Raw genomic sequence first — 25,899 nt, 5'->3', positions numbered from 1 at the left:
CAAGTAATTAAGGCCTGGCTATTGGTTTCTTTGTTCTTGCCCTACATTTGACCACACACATCTCACCGGTTATGAATATTTGTTAGTGGTGTTAACCTCTATGGGCTAGGTGGGACGCTAGCGTGCCACCCGTGGTGCACTCCATCAACAGCAGGTGCATTTCAAGAGCGGCAAATTTGAATCCAAATAAATGTCAAAATACAAATTTTTCAAACATACAACTATTTTACACCCTTTGAAAGATAAACATCTCCTTAATCTAACCACGTTTTACGATTTCAAAAAGGTTTTACGGCGAAAGCATAAATTTAGAGTATGTTAGGACAGTACATTTACAAGAGTTGTGTGTAATGTTTTGTCAAGTCAAAGACAGGGTCACCAAAACCATAAAACCAGCTAAAATGATGCACTAACCTTTTACAATCTCCATCAGATGACACTCCTATGACATTATGTTAGACAATGCATGCATTTTTAGTTCTATCAAGTTCATATTTATATCCAAAAACAGCGTTTTTACTATGGCATTGATGTTGAGGAAATCATTTCCCTCCAATAACCGGCAGTCAAGTCAGCATCACAAATTAAATAATTAAAATTAGAAAACATTGGTAAAATATTATATTGTCATTTAAAGAATTATAGATTTACATCTCTTGAACGCAATCAACTTGCCAGATTTAAAAATAACCTTACTGGGAAATCACACTTTGCAATAATCTGAGCACTGCGCCCAGAAAAATACGCGTTGCGATACAGACTAGACGTCATGTTGGGGAGATCTAAAATACTATGTAAATAATCCATTACCTTTGATTCTCTTCATCAGATGTCACTTCCAGGTATCACAGGTCCATAACGAATGTAGTTTTGTTCAAAAAAGCTCATCATTTATGTCCAAAAATCTCCGTCTTGTTAGCACATGATCTAAGCCAGCCGGACTTCTCGTCATGAACGAGGGAAAAAATATATTTACGTTCGTTCAAACATGTCAAACGTTGTATAGCATAAATCATTAGGGCCTTTTTAACCAGAACATGAATAATATTCAAGGTGGACGAATGCATACTCTTTTATAACGTATTGGAACGAGGGTACCCAACATGAACTCGCGCGCCAGGTGTCTAATGGGCCATCATCGTTCCATGGCTCTTGTTCGGTCAGATCTCCCTCCAGAAGACTCAAAACACTTTGTAAAGGCTGGTGACATCTAGTGGAAGCAATAGGAAGTGCCAAAATATTCCTCAGCCCCTGTGTTTTTCAATGGGATAGGTTTAAAGGTAATACAACACATCAGGTATCCACTTCCTGTCAGAAAATGTCTCAGGGTTTTGCCTGCCAAATGAGTTCTGTTATACTCACAGACACCATTCAAACAGTTTTGGAAACTTTAGAGTGTTTTCTATCCATATATAATAAGTATATGCATATTCTAGTTACTGGGTAGGATTAGTAACCAGATTAAATCGGGTACATTTTTTTTATCCAGACGTGCAAATGCTGCCCCCTAGACCCAACAGGTTAACCCAAACTTTAACTTCACTACATTCCTAAAGAAAATGATGTACTTTTTTCTCCATACATTTTCCCTGACACCCAAAAGTACTCATTACATTTTGAATGCTTACCAGGACAGGAAAACGGTCCAATTCACACACTTATCAAGTTAACATCCCTGGTCATCCCTACTGCCTCTTATCTGGCAGACTCACTAAACACATGCTTCATTTGTAAATTATGTCTGAGTGTTGGAGCATGACCCTATTAAGGCATCTTCACTTTTAGGACATCATGAGTATGACAATTGGGTACTTTTTCCACCACTGTTTATGCCCTATTGGGGCATAATGTGGAAATAGGAAGATAGTGAATATTTTGGTAATGTGTGTTGTGATATCTGAGGTGTAACACTGATGGGTTCTGGGTTCAACTTTAAATGTTGTTAATTATCAGGTATCTATCCGATTGAAATATTGAGTGCCATAGTCTGGTTTCTATGACAGAAGTTAATGATTATCTGTAGGTGGAGTGTATATGGTGTAGTCAATTAACCTTGGAATGTACTGAGTAAAGGAAAGGTAATCACATGTTGACAGGCACTGAGGGAGAGATGTGGTTTAGTGAGGAATGGGGGGCCGAGGTCAGGTCACATTAAGGGAGAAGGAACAGTTTGTTGCCGTATCACTTAACTTCCTGCCTAGTAATAAAGATGTCATGTTTAAAGAGGAGGAGACCCCACCCAAATTGGGGTATATAAACTATTTTTCAGGTCCCTGTCTTCAAAGATATTTGTATTTTTACAAATTAACTTCACAGATCTTCATTGTAAAGGGTTTAAACAGTTTCCCATGCTTGTTCAATGAACCATAAACAATGAATGAACATGCACCCGTGGAACAGTCGTTAAGACGCTAACAGCTTAGACGGTAGGCAATTAAGGTCACAGTTATGAAAAATTAGGACCCTAAAGAGGCCTTTCTACTGACTCTGAAAAACACCAAAAGAAAGATGCCCAGGTTCCCTGCTCATCTGCATGAACATGCCTTAGGCATGCTGCAAGGAGGCATGAGGACTGCAGATGTGGCCAGGGCAAAAAATTGCAATGTCCGTACTGTGAGAAGCTTAAGACAGCGCTACAGGGAGACAGGACAGACAGCTGATCGTCCTCACAGTGGCAGACCACGTGTAACACACCTGCACAGGATCGGTAAATCAAAACATCACACCTGCGGGACAGGTACAGGATGGCAACAACAACTGCCCGAGTTACACCAGGAATGCACAATCCCTACATCAGTGCTCAAACTGTCCGCAATAGGCTGAGAGAGGCTGGACTGAGGGCTTGTAGGCCTGTTGTAAGGCAGGTCCTCACCAGACATCACTGGCAACATCACCTTTGGGCACAAACCCACCGTCGCTGGACCAGACAGGACTGGCAAAAAATGCTCTTCACTGACGAGTCGCGGTATTGTCTCACCAGGGTTGATGGTCGGATTTGCGTTTATCGCAGAAGGAATGAGCGTTACACCGAGCCCTGTACTCTGGAGCGGGATCGATTTGGAGGTGGAGGGTCAGTCATGGTCTGGGGTGGTGTGTCACAGCATCATCGGACTGAGCTTGTTGTCATTGCAGGCAATCTCAACACTGTGTGTTACAGGGAAGACATCCTCCTCCCTCATGTGGTACTCATCCTGACATGACCCTCCAGCATGACAATGCCACCAGCCATGCTGCTCGTTCTGTGTGTGATTTCCTGCAAGACAGGAATGTCAGTGTTCTGCCATGGCCAGCGATGAGCCCGGATATCAATCCCATTGAGCATGTCTGGGACCTGTTGGATCGGAGGGCTAGGGCCATTCCCCCTAGAAATGTCCGGGAACTTGCCTTGGTGGAAGAGTGGGGTAACATCTCACAGCAAGAACTGGCAAATCTGGTGCAGTCCATGAGGAGGAGATGCACTGCAGTACTTAATGCAGCTGGTGGCCACACCAGATACTGACTGTTACTTTTGACCCCCCCTCTTTGTTCATTTTTGTTCTTCACATGTCTGTGGAACTTGTTCTGTTTGTCTGTTGAATCTTATTTACACATGTTAAGTTTGCTGAAAATTGTTTGATCAATTGTTCGATATCAATTGTTCAGGGACACATTCAATTTCTGTTAGTCACATGTCTGTGGAACTTGTTCAGTTTATGTCTCAGTTGTTGAATCTTATGTTCATACAAATATTTACACATGTTAAGTTTGCTGGAAATAAATGCAGTTGACAGTAAGAGGATTTTTCTTTTTGTTTTCCTGAGTTTCCGTTTTACTTTTTTTTTTTTTTTTAAACAAGTTACTTTTTTTTCATTTCACTTCACCAATTAGGACTATTTTGTGTATGTCGATTGCATGAAATCCAAATCCATTTAAATTACTGGTTGTAATGCAACAAAATAGGAAAAACACCAAGGGGGATGAATACTTTTGCAAGGCACTGTATGTATGCATGCATGTATGTATTTACAGTTATTCACATGTTTTCAAGTACTGGTGACAAATAATGCATTCCAATATACTGTTGTATTCGGAGCATGTCACAAATAGCCATTTTGATAACATGTTTCAAATCAAATGTTATGTACACTTTCTCTTCCAGGAGAGTATGGGGTGTCATTATCTCGCTCTCTTTGAAATTCAGTTAGTGAAATTATGCAGTTTTATAAAGTATAAAGGCATCCAGATTTAGCAGTAAAGGGGGCTCCCAAGTAATTAAGGCCTGGCTATTGGTTTCTTTGTTCTTGCCCTACATTTGACCACACACATCTCACCGGTTATGAATATTTGTTAGTGGTGTTAACCTCTATGGGCTAGGTGGGACGCTAGCGTGCCACCCGTGGTGCACTCCATCAACAGCAGGTGCATTTCAAGAGCGGCAAATTTGAATCCAAATAAATGTCAAAATACAAATTTTTCAAACATACAACTATTTTACACCCTTTGAAAGATAAACATCTCCTTAATCTAACCACGTTTTACGATTTCAAAAAGGTTTTACGGCGAAAGCATAAATTTAGAGTATGTTAGGACAGTACATTTACAAGAGTTGTGTGTAATGTTTTGTCAAGTCAAAGACAGGGTCACCAAAACCATAAAACCAGCTAAAATGATGCACTAACCTTTTACAATCTCCATCAGATGACACTCCTATGACATTATGTTAGACAATGCATGCATTTTTAGTTCTATCAAGTTCATATTTATATCCAAAAACAGCGTTTTACTATGGCATTGATGTTGAGGAAATCATTTCCCTCCAATAACCGGCAGTCAAGTCAGCATCACAAATTAAATAATTAAAATTAGAAAACATTGGTAAAATATTATATTGTCATTTAAAGAATTATAGATTTACATCTCTTGAACGCAATCAACTTGCCAGATTTAAAAATAACCTTACTGGGAAATCACACTTTGCAATAATCTGAGCACTGCGCCCAGAAAAATACGCGTTGCGATACAGACTAGACGTCATGTTGGGGAGATCTAAAATACTATGTAAATAATCCATTACCTTTGATTCTCTTCATCAGATGTCACTTCCAGGTATCACAGGTCCATAACGAATGTAGTTTTGTTCAAAAAAGCTCATCATTTATGTCCAAAAATCTCCGTCTTGTTAGCACATGATCTAAGCCAGCCGGACTTCTCGTCATGAACGAGGGGAAAAAATATATTTACGTTCGTTCAAACATGTCAAACGTTCTATAGCATAAATCATTAGGGCCTTTTTTTAACCAGAACATGAATAATATTCAAGGTGGACGAATGCATACTCTTTTATAACGTATTGGAACGAGGGTACCCAACATGAACTCGCGCGCCAGGTGTCTAATGGGACATCATCGTTCCATGGCTCTTGTTCGGTCAGATCTCCCTCCAGAAGACTCAAAACACTTTGTAAAGGCTGGTGACATCTAGTGGAAGCAATAGGAAGTGCCAAAATATTCCTCAGCCCCTGTGTTTTTCAATGGGATAGGTTTAAAGGTAATACAACACATCAGGTATCCACTTCCTGTCAGAAAATGTCTCAGGGTTTTGCCTGCCAAATGAGTTCTGTTATACTCACAGACACCATTCAAACAGTTTTAGAAACTTTAGAGTGTTTTCTATCCATATATAATAAGTATATGCATATTCTAGTTACTGGGTAGGATTAGTAACCAGATTAAATCGGGTACATTTTTTTTATCCAGACGTGCAAATGCTGCCCCCTAGCCCTAACAGGTTAATACCGTGTCTGATTTACGGTGTGGGGTCTTCGAATTTGGTTGTATACTGGGTACGCAGAATGATGGAAATGTTTTTAAATGCTTTCTGAAGTACAGGGAAAGAAAATACTTAAATGGGGTTGAACGACCTTTGGCCTTATCAACCTCACTAGAAAGGAGACACACATTGGATGAGATTTAAGTATAATATGAAGTAGTGTATAGCCGTTATTGTTTTGGATCTTGTTTTTGTCGTGCTACAAATCTCACCAGATTGGGTCTGCTGTATGGTCAGGATTTCTCCCTAAGGGTTAGCTCTCTAACCTCCTGACCCGGTAACTCTGTTGTGAGGTCGCCAGTATGATTAGGGAGAATAAGCCAATTTGGAAAATGGTTTCAACAGTTTGTTGGTATGCTCTTTGACATTAGTCTTAGGAATGTTGTATTAGGTAATCATTTGTCACATGGTAAATCGTTTTGGATTTTCTGAATCAGAAATGCCTCAAACTGTTGTTTTGGTCTGATCTCTCTCGAAGTTATGGTGATAGTGATTACTGATGGTATCTGTATGCATGGAAGGAATAATACGACAAGAACAGTGTGAGCCTCACCCCCCAAATGGCTGAAGAATTGGTGTTCACTACGGCCCTGTTCTGCACCACTACTACTGAGACCGAGCCAGCAACCTGTGTGCGAGCAGCAGAAGTGCAGCATGAGTCCTGAGACCGAGCATGTGGAGTGAGCATAGAGAGATATCACGTCCAAACTTTTCTCATGCTGCTGGTGTACTGGTGGGAAAAAGGACCAGACAGAATGGTGGAACTGCTCAGGTGAGAGATTCGTTGGCTTGGGAAAATCTGCTTATTCCCCAGATATTGAAATCAGGACATTATCAATGGCCATCAACTGTGATATGCATGAAACGTATGTGCCGTTGGGAATATGAACTGTAATGCTATCTGAAGAAGAAAATGAAGATACGCCAGAAGAACTGTGCCGGGAAGGAAGGGGGGTGGTCACCTGTGCCCGGAAATTGATTTAGGGTTGCTCTAAACCAGTGGTCGCCAACCGGTCGATCAAGGCACTCCTAGTCGATCACCAAATATTTCTGTAGAAAAGCCAACAAACGATAAAGGCTTGCGCTTCTTTTTAAAAATCGTGTTGAGCTGTTGCCGGTAGGTGCACTTGATTCAAAAGTCCTGCGCACCGGGTAAGCAAAGTGTTCCCATGAGACAAACTCCGCCTACCCGGCAGACCTGCAAATCTGTGACTAAATCGAGTGCACTTACTGCGCTGCCCAATGGGCTAGGTCAAATCACCGTGGCTATAGAGTTTCCATGACCCTGTCCACAGCCAAGTTTAATAGGCTACTAGCCTATGTAAGATTTAATAACTTTTAAAACCATGACCACAGAGACTCAACGAATACAGCAAAGAGCTGCTGTTTTTATGAGCGAGTTCATGTTTAAGTTTATATTCAGCACTGTCACTATTTTCATTGAACAACGCGCTTCTCCATACTTCCGCTCGGGTTGCAGCTGCAATGAATGAGTAGCCAAGTATCGATAGCCATGCATTTTATTATTATTAGCAGCTCGTCGTGTCGATTTTAATATTAAGGAATGTTTAACTTTCTCTGGTCATAGGAACAATATGAATTTGTGCATGAGGCAGATGCGGTGCGACTCGAGTTTCGCCATTAGGTGGAAGATGATGTCCCCTCTCTCTGGTCAGTCTCACCGGAGGAAAGGAAGAAGAGAGCAGGGACTGTAAGAGGCGGTTGGGAAAAATCGTTTTGAACTCGGAATTCCAAGTTGGAAACTCCGGCATCTTTCCAGAGCTCCGACTTTTCGACCTGAAGATCACTGACGTCGTGATTTGATCTCGTTGACCATCAGATGCAGGTACCATCAGTCCAGTTAAATAAAAAAGCAAATTATTTAAATTCATGCTCCACAGTGCCTCAAGTGCTAAACCAACTGATCTATTTTGTTATCAAAGCACGAGTTTTGAAATATAATATGGTCTGATTAGCAATATTGGCAGGCCAATCATATAGCCAATATCCCTTGATAATGTATTAGGCCTACTGCCCAAACCTCATTCTCACAAAACTGTTTGTGTGAGGTTAATGTAAATCTCAGTTTGCTTTTTGACTGCGAAAGTGATCTTGACTCAGAAAAGGTTGGTAACCACTGCTCTAAACTGTTTATTTGGGCTATCAGGTTGATTTTGGAGGTCAACACACTGGGAAATTCAGGTGCATTGAGATACCGATCTATCGTTAACATGCCTGTATGTGTTCCCTGTTTGTAAATGTAAATTCTGACAGTCGGTGTGTGTGTGAAGTTGGAGGTCTTGAATTTGAGTGATTGACAGTCCTTAGTGCTTCACGTTGAGTCTTTCTAAATGTGGGTTGGATAATTTATCAAATGTTTAAATTATGGTTTGGAAAGGAGCAAAAAGGAGGAGAGCACAAAGTGAGGGGACGGTGCACTGTCTAGGGAGGGTTTTCCTTCCTTCAAACCTCATCTTTTAGTGTCCTCTGAGAGGGAGGCTAGAGAACCCACTAGATGATAGTTTGAGCTAAGCATGAGGTACTTGATAGTAGGGGTTTAGTTTTACCATGTTATCACAATCCTAATGTTAAAGTGGCCTCTGGCCTGCTCGCCTCCCTACCTCTGCGGAAGCACATTTCCCACTCAGCCCAGTCAAAACTGTTCGCTGCTCTGGCACCCCAATGGTGGAACAAGCTCCCTCACGACGCGAGGACAGCGGAGTCAATCGCCACCTTCCGGAGACACCTGAAACCCCACCTCTTTAAGGAATACCTGGGATAGGATAAAATAATCCTTCTAACCCCCCCCAAAGAAAAGATATAGATGTACTATTGTAAAGTGGTTGTTTCACTGGATATCATAAGGTGAATGCACCAATTTGTAAGTCGCTCTGGATAAGAGCATCAGCTAAATGACGTAAATGTAATGTAAATGTAAAGTGCATCAATACATATGGCGACACAGTACAATTAATTACGTGCAAGGCTCATAGTCTGTCTTGCTTTGACACCCGAGAATGAAGGAAACTAGCATTCCATTGGCATAAAACAGAATGGATGGAAGGTTCTTTCCCCAGTCTCATTGGCATTAAGGGTGGTTATTCTCTTCCCTGTTCAAGTCAATATGTTTTCTAAGTGTCGTGGAACATCAGAATGCTCATTGTTCCAGAGGAGGGATTGTTGGAAATTGACTTGAATGTTTTAGTATGTTTATAATTATATAAAAGTGGAGAAGCAGTAGTGACTAACGTGTTATGGGTTAGATGGAATGATTAATGAGCAAATGTATTTGTGGCCGGAAGCAAGGTACATGCAGGGCATGTGTTTGAGACAATGTTTACATAAGGGTGTTAGCTGCAGAGTCTGACAGGACCGACAGTGTATTCATAGAGTCCCAAAAACCAAGGCGTTAACATTACAGGGAATTGGGAATGCAGAATTTCATATGACGGCCGGATATTTGTGTGGCTAATAAATGAAGGAAGTGGTTAAGAGTCTCTGGGGAATGATACCACTGCTCTATGTCTATTGTTACAGGAGATAGCTGTCCTCCATCTCTTACAAGCTAACTGTGCACAATATAGAGACTACTATGAAGTCAAACTGAATGTCACACATACCCAGATCATGGTGAGAGTAGCAGAGATAGTGTTGTCATTTCAGACACTATTGTCAACTTTCAATGGGGGGTTCGTCAAAGAAGGTACAAAGCTTAAAAGAATAGTCACAGATCCCTGTATACAGGAGGCCACATCACCGAAGGGGAAGTTTGCTGTAATAATAGCATCACATCTCCTGCAGAGTATGATTAAGAAACATGTGACTCAGAGTTTTGTAAGGTTGGACACTCTTCCAACGCTACTAATATCTCCCCCAATCATAACAGCCAGCTAACACTTGACATATCTATCAGAAGATTGGGACTGAGTGACGATAAACGGAAAGTGTCAGAAGGTGGCTGCTTATCAACCGTTGGGACCCAAAGGTTACACTGTAATGAGGGTGTTCACAAAGGGTTGGGGTGAACAGGACGTGGCTTGGGTGGTTGATGTCCTTGATGATCTTTTTGGCCTTCCTGTGACATAGGATGCTGTAGGTGTCCTGGAGGGCACGCAGTTTGCCCCCGGTGATGCGCTGGGCAGACCGCACCACCCTCTGGAGAGACCAGTGGTTGTGGGCGGTGCAGTTGCCATAACAGGCGGTGATACAGCCCGTCAGAATGCTCTCAATTGTGCATCTGTAAAAGTTTCTGAGGTAGGGAGAACCTGAAAGATTCAGTCCTAGATCTATCAGTTTACCACAAAGGCAATAGGAGAGCAGGAGACAGATTCAATGCAATAGCTACTCTCACATCAGTCGCAGTAGGGACAGTAGCTGAAGGATGCTATAGTAACAGCATGGAACTGGACTATAGCGCAAATTAGGAGTATTTTGAAGTATGCAGTGTTAGTAGTAGCAGGGTTACCTTGGTAGCATTGTTGGGATATCTTCTGAGGGCATTGATGTTGAAATGTATAATACCAGTCAAAAGTTTGGACACACCTACCTAATTATTTTGTCTATTTTCTACATTGTAGAATAATAGTGAAGACATCAAAACTATGAAATAACACATATGGAATCATGTAGTAACCAACAAAAGTGTTAAACCAAAAACATATTTTATATTTGAGATTCTTCAAAGTAGCCACCCTTTGCCTTGATGACAGCTTTGCATTCTCTCAACTAGGTTCATGAGGTAGTCATCTGGAATACATTTCAATGAACAGTTGTTAAAAGCCTTGTTAAAAGTTAATTTGTGGAATGTCTTTCCTTCTTCATGTGTTTGAGCCAATCAGCTGTGACAAGGTAGGGGTGGTATACAGAAGATGGCCCTATTTGTCCATATTATGGTAAGAACAGCTCATATCAGCAAAGACAAACGACAGTCCATCATTACTAAGACATGAAGGTCAGTCAATCCAGAAAATGTCAAGAACTGAAAGTTTCTTCAAGTGCAGTAGCAAAAACCATCAAGCGCTATGATGAAACTGGCTGTCATAAGGACCTCCACAGGAAAGGAAGACCCAGAGTTACCTCTGCTGCAGAGGATAAATTAATTAGTTACCTCAGAAATTGCAGCCCAAATAAATGCTTCAGAGTTCAAGTAACAGGCATCAACGTCAACTATTCAGAGACTGCGTGGATCAGGCCTTCAGGGTCGAATTTCTGCAACAAAAAAACACTACAAAAGGACACCAATAAGATGAAGAGACTTGATTGGGCCAAGACAGACGAGCAATGGACATTAGACCGGTGGAAATGAGTCCTTTGGTCTGATGAGTCAAAATGTTAGATTTTTGGTTCCAACCGCCGTGTCTGAGATGCAGAGTGGTGAACGGATGATCTTCACATATGGTTCCCACCTTGAAGCATGGAGGAGGTGTGATGGTGTGGGGGTGCTTTGCTGGTGACACGGTTACTGATTTATTTGGGATTCAAAGCACACTTAACCAGCATGGCTACCATAGCATTCTGCAGCAATACGCCATCCCATCTGGTTTTTGCTTAGTGGGATTATCAATCGTTTTTCGACAGGACAATGATCCAACACACCTTCAGGCTGTGTAAGAGTTATTTGAACAAGGAGGGTGATAGTGCTGCATCAGATCACCCGATCTTAACCCAATTGAGATGGTTTGGGATGAGCTGGACCGCAGATTGAAGGAAAAACAGCCAACAAGTGCTCAGCATATGTGGAAACTTCTTCAAGACTGTTGGAAAAGCATTCCAGGTGAAGCTGGTTGAGAGAATGCCAAGCGTGTGCAAAGCTGTCATCAAGTTAAAGGGTGGCTACTTTGAAGAATCAAAAATATTTATTTGTTTAACACTTTTTTGGTTCCTACATGATTCCAAGCGTGTTATTTCAGAGTTTTGATGTCTTCACTATTATTCTACAATGTATAAAATTGTAAAAATTTAAGAAAAACCCTGGAACGAGTAGGTGTGTCCAAGCTTTTGACTGGTACTGGCCACCACACATGTATACTGCTCAAAAAAATAAAGGGAACACTTAAACAACACATCCTAGATCTGAATGAAAGAAATAATCTTATTAAATACTTTTTTCTTTACATAGTTGAATGTGCTGACAACAAAAATCACACAAAAATAATCAATGGAAATCCAACTTATCAACCCATGGAGGTCTGGATTTGGAGTCACACTCAAAATTAAAGTGGAAAACCACACTACAGGCTGATCCAACTTTGATGTAATGTCCTTAACCTCTTGGGGCTAGGTGGGACGCTAGCGTGCCACCTGTGGTGCACTCCATCAACAGCAGGTGCATTTCAAGAGCGGCAAATTTGAATCCAAATAAATGTCAAAATTCAAATTTTTCAAAAATACAACTATGTTACACCATTTGAAAGATAAACATCTCCTTAATCTAACCACGTTTTACGATTTCAAAAAGGTTTTACGGCGAAAGCATAAATTTAGAGTATGTTAGGACAGTACATTTACAAGAGTTGTGTGTAATGTTTTGTCAAGTCAAAGACAGGGTCACCAAAACCATAAAACCAGCTAAAATGATACACTAACCTTTTACAATCTCCATCAGATGACACTCCTAGGACATTATGTTAGACAATGCATGCATTTTTAGTTCTATCAAGTTCATATTTATATACAAAAACAGCGTTTTACTATGGCATTGATGTTGAGGAAATCGTTTCCCTCCAATAACCGGCAGTCAAGTCAGCGTCACAAATTAAATAATTAAAATTAGAAAACATTGGTAAAATATTATATTGTCATTTAAAGAATTATAGATTTACATCTTTTGAACGCAATCAACTTGCCAGATTTAAAAATAACCTTACTGGGAAATCACACTTTGCAATAATCTGAGCACTGTGCCCAGAAAAATACGCGTTGCGATACAGACTAGACGTCATGTTGGGGAGATCTAAAATCGAAAATACTATGTAAATAATCCATTACCTTTGATTCTCTTCATCAGATGTCACTTCCAGGTATCACAGGTCCATAACGAATGTAGTTTTGTTCAAAAAAGCTCATCATTTATGTCCAAAAATCTCCGTCTCGTTAGCACATGATGTAAGCCAGCCGGACTTCTCGTCATGAACGAGGGGAAAAAATATATTTCCGTTCGTTCAAACATGTCAAACGTTGTATAGCATAAATCATTAGGGCCTTTTTAACCAGAACATGAATAATATTCAAGGTGGACGAATGCATAGCCTTTTATAACGTATTGGAACGAGGGTACCCAACATGAAGTAGCGCGCCAGGTGTCTAATGGGACATCACCGTTCCATGGCTCTTGTTCGGTCAGATCTCCCTCCAGAAGACTCAAAACACTTTGTAAAGGCTGGTGACATCTAGTGGAAGCAATAGGAAGTGCCAAAATATTCCTAAACCCCTGTGTTTTTCAATGGGATAGGTTTAAAATCAATACAACACATCAGGTATCCACTTCCTGTCAGAAAATGTCTCAGGGTTTTGCCTGCCAAATGAGTTCTGTTATACTCACAGACACCATTCAAACAGTTTTGGAAACTTTAGAGTGTTTTCTATCCATATATAATAAGTATATGCATATTCTAGTTACTGGGTAGGATTAGTAACCAGATTAAATCGGGTACATTTTTTTTATCCAGACGTGCAAATGCTGCCCCCTAGACCCAACAGGTTAAAACAAGTCAAAATGAGGCTCAGTAGTGTGTGTGGCCTCCACGTGCCTGTATGACCTCCCTAGAACGCCTGGGCATGCTCCTGATGAGGTGGCGGATGGTCTCCTGAGGGATCTCCTCCCAGACCTGGACTAAAGCATCCGCCAACTCCTGGACAGTCTGTGGTGCAACGTGGCGTTGGTGGATGGAGCGAGACATGATGTCCCAGCTGTGCTCAATTGGATTCAGGTCTGGGGAACGGGCGGGCCAGTCCATAGCATCAATGCCTTCCTCTTGCAGGAACTGCTGACACACTCCAGCCACATGAGGTCTAACATTGTCTTGCATTAGGAGGAACCCAGGGCCAACCGCACCAGCATATGGTCTCACAAGGGGTCTGAGGATCTCATCTCGGTACCTAATGGCAGTCAGGCTACCTCTGGCGAGCACATGGAGGGCTGTGCGGCCCCCCCAAAGAAATGCCACCCCACACCATGACTGACCCACCGCCAAACCGGTCATGCTGGAGGATGTTGCAGGCAGCAGAACGTTCTCCACGGCGTCTCCAGACTCTGTCACATCTGTCACGTGCTCAGTGTGAACCTGCTTTCATCTGTGAAGAACACAGGGCACCAGTGGCGAATTTGCCAATCTTGGTGTTCTCTGGCAAATGCCAAACGTCCTGCACGGTGTTGGGCTGTAAGCACAACCCCCACCTGTGGACGTCGGGCCCTCATACCACCCTCATGGAGTCTGTTTCTGACCGTTTGAGCAGACACATGCACATTTGTGGCCTGCTGGAGGTCATTTTGCAGGCCTCTGGCAGTGCTTCTCCTGCTCCTCCTTGCACAAAGGCAGAGGTAGCGGTCCTGCTGCTGGGTTATTGCCCTCCTACGGCCTCCTCCACGTCTCCTGATGTACTGGCCTGTCTCCTGGTAGCGCCTCCATGCTCTGGACACTACGCTGACAGACACAGCAAACCTTCTTGCCACAGCTCGCATTGATGTGCCATCCTGGATGAGCTGCACTACCTGAGCCACCTGTGTGGGTTGTAGACTCCGTCTCATGCTACCACTAGGGTGAAAGCACCGCCAGCATTCAAAAGTGACCAAAACATCAGCCAGGAAGCATAGGAACTGAGAAGTGGTCTGTGGTCCCCACCTGCAGAACCACTCCTTTATTGGGGGTGTCTTGCTAATTGCCTATAATTTCCACCTGTTGTCTATTCCATTTGCACAACAGCATGTGAAATTTATTGTCAATCAGTGTTGCTTCCTAAGTGGACAGTTTGATTTCACAGAAGTGTGATTGACTTGGAGTTGCATTGTGTTGTTTAACCTGTTAGGGCTAGGGGGCAGTATTTGCACGGCTGGATAAAAAAATGTACCCGATTTAATCTGGTTACTAATCCTACCCAGTAACTAGAATATGCATATACTTATTATATATGGATAGAAAACACCCTAAAGTTTCTAAAACTGTTTGAATGGTGTCTGAGTATAACAGAACTCATTTGGCAGGCAAAACCCTGAGACATTTTCTGACAGGAAGTGGATACCTGATGTGTTGTATTACCTTTAAACCTATGCCATTGAAAAACACAGGGGCTGAGGAATATTTTGGCACTTCCTATTGCTTCCACTAGATGTCACCAGCCTTTACAAAGTGTTTTGAGTCTTCTGGAGGGAGATCTGACCGAACAAGAGCCATGGAACGATGATGGCCCATTAGACACCTGGCGCGCGAGTTCATGTTGGGTACCCTCGTTCCAATACGTTATAAAAGAGAATGCATTCCTCCACCTTGAATATTATTGGTTAAAAAAGGCCCTAATGATTTATGCTATACAACGTTTGACATGTTTGAACGAACGTAAATATATTTTTTCCCCTCGTTCATGAAGTGAAGTCCGGCGGGCTTAGATCATGAGCTAACAAGACGGAGATTTTTGGACATAAATGATGAGCTTTTTTTGAACAAAACTACATTCGTTATGGACCTGTGATACCTGGAAGTGACATCTGATGAAGAGAATCAAAGATAATGGATTATTTACATAGTATTTTCGATTTTAGATCTCCCCAACATGACAGCTAGTCTGTATCGCAACGCGTATTTTTCTGGGCGCAGTGCTCAGATTATTGCAAAGTGTGATTTCCCAGTAAGGTTATTTTTAAATCTGGCAAGTTGATTGCGTTCAAGAGATGTAAATCTATAATTCTTTAAATGACAATATAATATTTTACCAATGTTTTCTAATTTTAATTATTTAATTTGTGGTGCTGACTTGACTGCCGGTTATTGGAGGGAAACGATTTCCTCAACATCAATGCCATAGTAAAACGCTGTTTTTGGATATAAATATGAACTTGATAGAACTAAAAATGCATGCATTGTCTAACATAATGTCCTAGGAGTGTCATCTGATGGAGATTGTAAAAGGTTAGTGCATCATTTTAGCTGGTTTTATGGTTTTGGTGACCCTGTCTTTGAATTGACAAAACATTACACACAACTCTTGTAAATGTACTGTCCTAACATACTCTAAATTTATGCTTTCGCCGTAAAACCTTTTTGAAATCGTAAAACGTGGTTAGATTAAAACCTGTTGGGGCTCGGGGGCAGTATTGAGACATTTTGAAAAAAATATGTGCCCATTTTTAACTGCCTCCTACACCAACTCAGAAGCTAGGATATGCATATTATTAACACATTCGGATAGAAAACACTCTGAATTTTCTAAAACAGTTTGAATGGTGTCTGTAAGTATAACAAAACTCATATTGCAGGCAAAAACCTGTGAAAAATAGATCCCAAATAAATGTGAATTTTGTGACTGTACTATTTAGTGTCATTGTTTTATAGATATCATAGTGAGAAAGGATTCATTTCGCAACACCTACGGCTTCCACTAGATGTCAACGATCTTTATAAAGTTGTTTGAAGCGTCTATGATAAACAGAGAGCAAATTAGAATCCAAGGAAGTTGACATGTCATCACTTCATTTTTTTGCGCCTGCGCATAAATCTGAGAAACGTGAGTTTTGTCTTCATTGTTTATCTCGACATAGGATAGGTTGTGTGAAAATATTACTGATGTTTAACGTTAAAAATGGACCAAAAGATTAATGCTAAACAACATTTGACATGTTTGAACGAACATAAATAGATTATTTACTAGGTTTTTTAGCTTTTCGGCGTGATTTTACAGTCCCCCCCACCACGTTTTGTGGGAGCATAATGAACGCTAAGTACTTGGTGTTATTTGGACATAAATTATGAACTTTGTCAAAAGAAACCACATTTGTTCGGCGGGATGCCTTCCGGACCTGGGATGCCTGTCTTCTGATGGAGATAATCAAAGGTAAGGGGATATTTACAATGTTATTATCGATTTTAGATGATGCTAACTGTATAGCATAGCCTGTTGTTCTTAGCATAGCACCCCGTTTATTGCAAAATGTGATTTCCCAGTAAAGTTATTTTGAGATCTGGCCATTCGGTAGCAATTACGAGATGATAATATATTATTCTTTGAATGACAATATTATATTTTACCAATGTTTTCGAATAGTAATTTTGTTATGTTCACCGGAAGCATTTCAGAGAAGAAAAAAATCTGAATTTCACGCTACTGTAAAATGCTGTTTTTGGATATAAATATGAACTTGATGGAACAAAAAATGCATGTATTGTATAACAATGTCCTAGGAGTGTCATCTGATGGAGTTTGACAAAAGTTAGTGCATAATTCAAGCTGGTTTCTGCTTTTGGTGACGCCTGACCTTGAATTGAAAATGGATGTTTGTACTTTTGTGGCTATGTACTGTCCTAACATAATCTAACTTTATGCTTTTGCCGTAAAGCCTCTTTGAAAATCGAACAATGTGGTTAGATTAAGGAGATGTTTATCATTTAAATTGTGTAAAATAGTTGATTGTTTGAGAAATTGAAATTATTAGATTTTTGATGTTTTGAATTCCCAGCCTTGTTAGCAATCCCGGCTCGGGGTTCATTGCTAACCTGTAGCCCCAACAGGTTTTACGGAGATGTTTATCTTTCAAAGGGTGTAAAATAGTTGTATGTTTGAAAAATTTGAATTTTGACATTTATTTGGATTCAAATTTGCCGCTCTTGAAATGCACCTGCTGTTGATGGAGTGCAAGCGTCCCACCTAGCCCATAGAGGTTAAGTGTTCCCTTTATTTTTTTGAGCAGTGTATATTGGGTGGCCATGGAGGAAGAAGGAGATTGGGAGCGAAGTGAAAATGACATGGCATGGGAACACCTCTTGGAACCTGTTGCTGGACAGGGCAAAGACATGAAAGCATGATCTTTTTAGGGCCTTCATTTTTGTGGAACCGAGCAGAAAATTATCCCGAAGCCAGAGTCAGGCGAAGAGATAGTGGGGATCATCATGTTATCTAACTTTGGTTCGTCTTTGCATATATAAGTATGCATAGCTTAGCACATTATTAATACTTGTTATGTTGTGTGTTTCTTTTTGCTTTTAAAGTTTTGTGCTATCACTCTCTTAGGAACCAGAAGGAGGAAAGAGAAAGTCAAAACTTCAGCTGAAATGTCATTACCAGTGTACATAGTGTAATTATAGATCAGAGTCCATAAGTCTCAGTGGTGTAAATATATTAACTGAATGTAATAATTACACTGAATGTAAATCATTTCAAAGTTTTTGATGTTGAACAGTATGGTAATTACTATTCAAATAGGAGGGACTGTTGGGTTGTAATTTGAAATACATGCTACACCAGAAGTTAATGGTTATATGTAGGAATATATAATGGTGGGGTCAATGGAGGTTGGATAAGAGCCAGGAGAATGTTACTAAGTAAGGGAAAAGGCAATCGAATGGTTGCGGTCACTGATGAGGGTGGATTAGTGAAGAATGGGGGCCGAGGTCACATGAAGGGAGAAGGAACAGTTTATTACTCACATCACTTAACTTCCTGACAAGCAACAAAGATGTAGTGGTTAGAGAAAAGGAGGAGACTGTCTAACAGGGGGTATATATACTGGTGCTTTGTCTTTTCAGCTGTTTGACTCATTGGGTGAATTAACTTGGTTTGAGCTTTTCTTAGTTGTCCGTTAGGTTCTAATTAAACAGAGTTAAAACTAACCGTGCATTATACGAGTAGTAATAAACCTGGGGCAGCAGATAGTCTAGTGGTTAGAGCATTGGGCCAGTAACTGAAACATCGCTAGTTACAATCCCCGAGCCGACAAGGTGAAAAATCTGTTGACATGCACCTTGAGCAAGGCACTTAACCTTAATTGCGTCATTGATATTGGCAGACCCTGGCCGTGACCACACTCTCTGAGGGTGTCTCAGTTGGAGTGGGATATACATTTTTAAAAAATATATAAAAACAAATGCATATATAATAATAAATATATAAGGAAATGTTTAAGCATTCACCTAATTATTATATTCACTAAGAATGAAATGGGGAGGGACTTATCCAATAAGAAACACTCCTTTTTGTTGCCAAAAAAGTATTCCATTGCAAAAAAATGTTGCTACGGTGTGCACTAATGAATATACCCAAGGTAAAGTGCTCTTACTACCTGCATGTTGTTTCTTCTTCCTGCCCACGGCGGCGCCAATGATATCCAGCAGCTCCTGGTCAGAAGCTCCAGAGCGCAGAACGTCCCTCAGGGACACCTCCGTGTTTCCAAACAGACAGACCTAGGGACGGGAAAGAGGTGGAGTCACTAACACACATACTGGGGACAGAACAAAGGATGAGTAACTAACACACACAACTGATGCAAGTACATCAGGGATCAACTAGATTCAGCCGCAGGCCAATTTTTTCTTGAGCAGATGGTGGGAGGCCCGGAACATAATACAAAAATCTATTTTTAAGACTGCAAAATGACCAAGAAACCTTAAAAATAGTAAAAATAAAAAACGTGTTCAAAAGTTTGGGGTCACAGAACAGTGCAAACTGGCTCTAAACAGAATAGAAAGAGGAGTGGGAGAACCCGGTGCACAACTAGTTTGTGAAACAGACGCCTCACAAGTCCTCAACTGGCAGCTTCATTAAATAGTACCCGCAAAACACCAGTCTCAACGTCAAGAGTGAAGAGGCGACTCCGGGATGCTGGCCTTCTAGGCAGAGGTCCTCTGTCCAGTGTCTGTGTTCTTTTTTAAATTTATTTTGCCCATCTTAAGCTTTTTCTATACAACTCTGCCTAGAAGGCCAGCATCCCGGAGTTGCCTCTTCACTGTTTTCGTTGAGACTGGTGTTTTGCGGGTACTATTTAATGAAGCTGCCAGTTGAGGACTTGTGAGGCGTCTGTTTCTCAAACTAGACACTCTGATGTACTTGTACTCTTGTTCAGTTGTGCACCGGGGCCTCCCGCTCTTTCTATTCTGGTTAGAGCCAGTTTGCGCTGTTCTGTGAAGGGGTAGTTCACTGCGTTGTACGAGACCTTCAGTTTCTTGTCAATTTCTCACATGGAACTGCCTTCATTTCTCAGAACAAGAATAGACTGACGTGTTTCAGAAGAAAGTGCTTTGCTTCTGGCCATTTTGAGTCTGTAATCAAACCCACAAATGCTGATGCTCCAGATACTCAACTAGTCTAAAGAAGGCCAGTTTTATTGCTTCTTTAAATCAGAACAACAATTTTTAGCTGTGCAAACATAATTTCAAATGTTTTTTTTAATGATCAATTAGCTTTTTAAAATGATAAATTTGGATTAGCTAACAACGTGCCAGTGGAACACAGGAGTGATGGTTGCTGATAATGGGCCTCTGTACGCCCATGTAGATATTCCATCAAGAATCTGCCGTTTCCAGCTACAATAGTCATTTACAACATTAACAATGTCGACATTGAATTTCTGATCAATTTGCTGTTATTTTAACGGGCATAAAATGTGCTTTTCTTTCAAAAACTAGGACATTTCTAAGTGACCAAACTTTTGAACGGTAGTGTATATAAAAAAATAATTTGCTCAGAAAACTTGGGGTGACAAATAAAACAACCCACAGGCAAAATTCGGCCCGCGAGTTGGGGAACCCTGATGTACGTAATCACACACACACACACGGGCGACTGTGTCTGTCTGCATGTGTGTGCGATTATGTAAGTACACAAACGTCCACACACCCCCACAGTCACCCCTTCACTGTCTACATGCGCCACAAGGGCTGTTCACCTTGAGGTTGCCGTCTGCCGTGATGCGTAGTCGGTTGCAGGAGCCACAGAATTGATCCGACATGGAGGTGATGAAGCCCACCTGGCCCTGAAAGCCTGGCACCTTAAATGTCTAAGGAGCAGAGCAGAGAACAGATCGTAAGAACATGGTTTAAGGTAATCTTAGCCCCAGCCTGCTTTCTTTCTGTCGAACTGTCTGGTTTTACAGCGCAAGTTGGTAGTGTGGTAACGCCCTCATCTACATAACCCCATACAGTCGATCCCCGTATGATTCTTAAGCATTCCTCATCGCTTTACTCTGTCTCCCTGCGCATCTGCGCCTATCCTTTGGCTAATAAATAAAAATGTAAGGACAATGGATTTCTGTTCTTTTAGTTTATATATAGCACATCTGTTCAGGAAAGGATATGTGATTGTTATACTAAGGTCATTTGGAACAGACACTGACCACGTTTACATGCACACCAATATCCTGTTATTATTCGGGACACTCAAGTATTCTGTTAAGTTGACAAACATCATATCCCGTTCACAATAACCCAAATAAGCTTCTATCCCGGTTATAAACCCAGATAAGATGCCTGCGATATGCTTATCTTAGACGGCATACCCATTTACTGTTGTTTTTTTGCGGTCTGTGCAGGCTCAGTTTAGCATAGTATCATGGGTGTTGTGTGATTATGTTTTATTCTGAGAAGTTAAACAAATTACTTCAAAAAGTAGGTTGTCTGCGCACATTCAATCCACCATAATAATTGCATAATTTATTTTGCCGAGACTCTGTACCGGACTGTATCGGCTTAGGCTCCTTTGACCCCTAATTTGGATACGTTTATGGTTATAATTTCCGACATTTGGTAGGCCATTTGCTCATCAACTTGTCAATAGTTAGATGCAGCTATACTTCTGTAATAACTTGCTGCCCTGAAAGACTAAATAAAGCAGTGCTCATCAGACTAATGTCTTAAATCAATAGAATTAATGTAAATTTGTCTGTTCCAATTCAGCTACTCTCTCAGAGTGAGGACGTTTAGGGATCGAAGAGAAAATGCAATGACTCCAAAACAGTGCCAAGATTGTCCCTGTGCAAAATGCCATGATCGGTTTTAAGGAAATGAAAAGCTGAGAAAATTATGAAACATGTTTCTGATAAGACTGCTTGCATGTAAGTGTAGCATAGCATGTTACACGCGATCCCCTAACCACGCATTCACATTTATGAGAGAACATTTCTCCACTGATCTTTCCTAGACAAAACAGCAATTCTTATTAAAATCATATTTTAGTTAATTAATATTCAAGTTAATATTCTATATCTCAGTCAGTGTCTAGATTTTTTGCTTTTATTCCATTTAACCTAGATTAACCTAAATTAGGAATATTCTGTTTATTCATGGGTAGAGTGATACTCGTGAGCGGGATATCAAAGGTGCATGTAAACAGCTTATCCCAAATAAGACCTTAACTGGGATATGAACTATTATCCGGGAATACTGTTCGCATGTACATGTGGTCATTGAGATCATTAGCCTGAGTGCCAGTCTGTTTGGCTTGACAATGAGCAATTAAGTGCACAAACAGATCTGGGACCAGGATTCAAGATAAATACAAGAGACCAGCTTTGCTTTCAGGCATCATTGTATCTTGACATTTTCATTAGCATCTGATTTAGCTTGCACAACCATGTGACTTACCGTCAACTAAACAATTAATTAATTAATTAATTAATTAATGCAACCAGCACACACTGTGGGTAGTACCGCATCTCTGATGTAGCAGAAATGGATAACGTGTCATCATAATTTGTTCCTGGGCGGACACGGCACATTGAATATTTAATTTAGCTGAGTCGCAGGTGCAAGATGAGACAGATTAATAATTTAGAGATTATCTGTGGGAATTTAAGTGGGCTGGGGGGAGAGAGGAACCTTGGCTGTGTCCGTCTTTCCGAGTGGAAGCTGTTCCAAACTGGGCCACTGCTGTCTAATGCGGTCCAGCATCTCCTGGTAGCTCACCATCTTCTTGAAGTTCCATTTGTTTCCTGCAGGAGGCAGCAGAGGTCAACAGAATGGAGTGAATGCTCTTGTCTAGAGGTGTATTCACAATGTGGATGACAGACCATGATTGAAATCTTATTTATTTTCTCTCAAAATACTTTGTGCGCTTGATTGTGCTTCCCGGCACACCAGGGGGGTTGGTTTTTCACATTTTGGACAGTTCTATTGGTTCAATTAGGCCGAGCAAGCTAAATCAAGCATACCCAAATCTATTTGCACTCTAGTTGAGGATAAACTTGTATAGTACGTGTCCTGACTCTCACTCTACATGAAACACTGTTGGTTACCATGTGTTTCTGAACAGTGATGACATATCTATTGAAGACCAAATTCAGGACTCTTAGGCTCTGTTTGGATGACAATTCATTTTCTTGCAAGGCAAGAAAATCAGTGACACAGCTGATCAGTGACACAGTGAAATGCTTGCATTTACAATCCAATCATGTTTTTACATAAAAAAATGAAAGGACTTTTTTTTTTTAAGTACCGTAAATTTCGGACTATAAGCCGCAACTTTTTTCCCACGCTTTGAACCTCGCGGCTTAAACAATGATGCGGCTAATATATGGATTTTTCCCGCTTTCACATTTTTTTCTCTCCAAAAAAACACATTCTGTGACGTGCTCAGTTTTTTACCGGCATGAAGCTTTCATTAGACCAATGAAATTGCCGAACGGGTTAAGGTCAAACAGTGACGAGAGCGACAATGAAAACGATCCAATATCGGATGAAGCAATTCTGAGGCTATTCAACTCCGACACCGAAGGAGATGACTTCAGTGGTTTCAGTGCACAGGAGGAGGAAGATAGTGACCAATGACTTTCTTGGTAGGCTACTGTTTACTGCTAATTTCTTTTTTTTTGTTACAAGCCGTGTTTCGTTAAAGCCTATTTATTTTTGTTACAAGCTGTGTTTCGTTAAAGCCTGTGTAAAGTTAATTTGTTTCAATGTACCGGTAGGCACCTGCGGCTTATAGACATGTGCGGCTTATTTATGTTCAAAATAATATACATTTTTTTAATTCAGTGGGTGCGGATTATATTCAGGTGCGCTCAATAGTCCGGAAATTACGGTATCTAAACGGGGTGAGTGAGGGTTTAAATGTTAACCTCTGTTACTATATTTCTAGAAACTGCCAATTGTAAACTCATTAGTTGCCCTATTCGTGAAGGAATATTACTCATAGTTTGAAAGTGTGAGACTGCATTGAACCCATACAAACATAAGCCTATTTAAAACGAGGTCTACAATTTGAATATAAGGTAGATGGCTAAGAGTCTGTCATTATTTCAAAATTACAGCAATTTAAAATCCATCATGACGGAAATATTAGTAAAGTATTAGTCTATTTAAGGGAATTGAAAATACTGAGACGATGACTGTTATCCTTCTGTAAAAAAAACTGAAACTTGGACAATGCAGTAAAGCTGCAACATTGACAGTGTGTGCGGTATTTTGACACTTTAATCAGACAGTAAGGTAATCAAGGAGGGAGACAGGCAAGTGGGAGAAACAGTGGGGAGGTTGGATACAGCGATTGAAACTCCGGTCTCCAGTCACGTCAGAGAAGTACTCTCGGCAGTGGTGGCAATGGTCTTTAAGAATGGTCCACTCACCGTCGAAGGGCATGTACTCAATGAAGCGTACTTCCAGAGGCCTCTTCTCTGTCAGGGCCACAAAGTCCAGAAGCTCGTCCTCGTTGAGGCCCCGCATGACCACACAGTTGACCTGTAGAGGGCAGTGTGCAGCAGTGAACAACATTTACATTTTAGCAGACACTTATCCAGAGTGACAGTTAGTGCATTCATCTTAAGATAGATAGGTGACAACTGTAAACGACATCACACTGCTTGCGTAGCGAGTACAGCTTCCTCCCGAGTCGGTCCATACCTGGCGCAAACTTGGGACCTCAGTCTTGCTAACACACGTTACCGCCCTCCTGAAGAGTCTTACTAGTCGGCGCCATGTGAAAATCTAGCTAGTGGGGACACTTCAGGCTGAGGAGTAAGTTTCACGCATCCCCATGTAGTAGGGGGTAGCTACAAGCCTTCCACCAGAGAGCTGCCAAAACTGCACGAATCTGTGTTTTAACTGACTACATGCAGTACCAACACAAGCCATGCATTAAAACACTATGGAGGGAAAGCCTTCCATAGGGAATGAGTATCAACACACTCAAACCAACCGTCTGATGCATTCAAACATGTGTAAGAGCGAAAACATTCACACACACACACAGTTGAACCTAACATCGTGACAAGTATGGCTTCCAACCTACAGCTAGCTTCTTTGGAAGAACCAGCAAATGAACAAAGTTGAGTAGGACTGATCTTTTACCTTGACAGGGTTATAGCCCATCTCAATGGCTTTGTCAATACCTTCCATGACCTTGTGGAACCCTAGGAAAGAGAGGAAGGCAACAATGAAAACAGAGCAGTAGCCAATAGGCTACTAGGCTTATGTGATACATTTTATTCTAAGCACCTTCCAAATGGCCAAGGACAAAGCTGAATGGCCAAGGACAACGCCAGAATGTGAAGTCACACCAGGAATCATCCCAGACAAAGCTTAACAAACCAGTCTCAAGGCCTGAGACCAACTGCAATTTCAAATAAAATTTTATTAGTCACATGCGCCGAACACAACAGGTGTAGACCTTAGTGAAATGCTTACTTACGAGCCCCTAACCAACAATGCAGTTTAAAAATAATATTTAAAGAGCAGCAGTAAAATAAAAATAGCGAGTCTATATACAGGGGGGGGTGCCGATACAGAGTCAATGTGCGGGGGCACCAGTAAGTTGAGGTAGTATGTATAAGTAGGTGGAGTTATTAAAGTGACTATGCATAGATGACAACAGAGAGTAGCAGTGGTGTAAGGGGGGGGGGGGCAATGCATATAGTCTGGGTAGACATTTGACTAGATGTTCAGGAGTCTTATGGCTTGGGGGTAGAAGGTGTTTAGAAGCCTCTTGGACCTAGACTTGGTGCTCCGGTACTGCTTGCCATGCGGTAGCAGAGAGAACATTCTGTTACTAGGGTGGCTGGAGTTTGACAAATTTTAGGGCCTTCCTCTGACACCGCCTGGTATAGAAGGCCTGGTTGGCAGGAAGCTTGGCCCCAGTGATGTACTGGGCCGTTCGCACTACCCTCTGTAGTGCCTTGTGGTC

At 41.2% G+C, this 25,899-nt stretch overlaps 1 protein-coding gene across 1 annotated transcript in view; it reads right to left on the bottom strand.

The window, feature by feature from the left end:
• LOC100196496 (molybdenum cofactor biosynthesis protein 1) overlaps positions 1-25,899 on the bottom strand; it is a 65,682-nt gene that overhangs the window by 16,434 nt on the left and 23,349 nt on the right. Inside the window, exons 5-9 of the mRNA XM_014126168.2 lie at positions 25,068-25,129; positions 24,347-24,458; positions 22,602-22,714; positions 20,675-20,785; positions 19,073-19,193 (exon numbers count right to left, since the gene is read on the bottom strand). Of these exons, the coding sequence (XP_013981643.2) occupies positions 19,073-19,193; positions 20,675-20,785; positions 22,602-22,714; positions 24,347-24,458; positions 25,068-25,129 (519 nt within the window). The remainder of the gene's footprint in view (positions 1-19,072; positions 19,194-20,674; positions 20,786-22,601; positions 22,715-24,346; positions 24,459-25,067; positions 25,130-25,899) is intronic.

The sequence above is a fragment of the Salmo salar genome, chromosome ssa11, assembly GCF_905237065.1.
Source record: "Salmo salar chromosome ssa11, Ssal_v3.1, whole genome shotgun sequence".
Lineage (NCBI taxonomy): Eukaryota > Metazoa > Chordata > Actinopteri > Salmoniformes > Salmonidae > Salmo > Salmo salar.
Note: the sequence above shows the minus strand (reverse complement) of the source record. Positions and strands in the feature narration are given on the sequence as shown.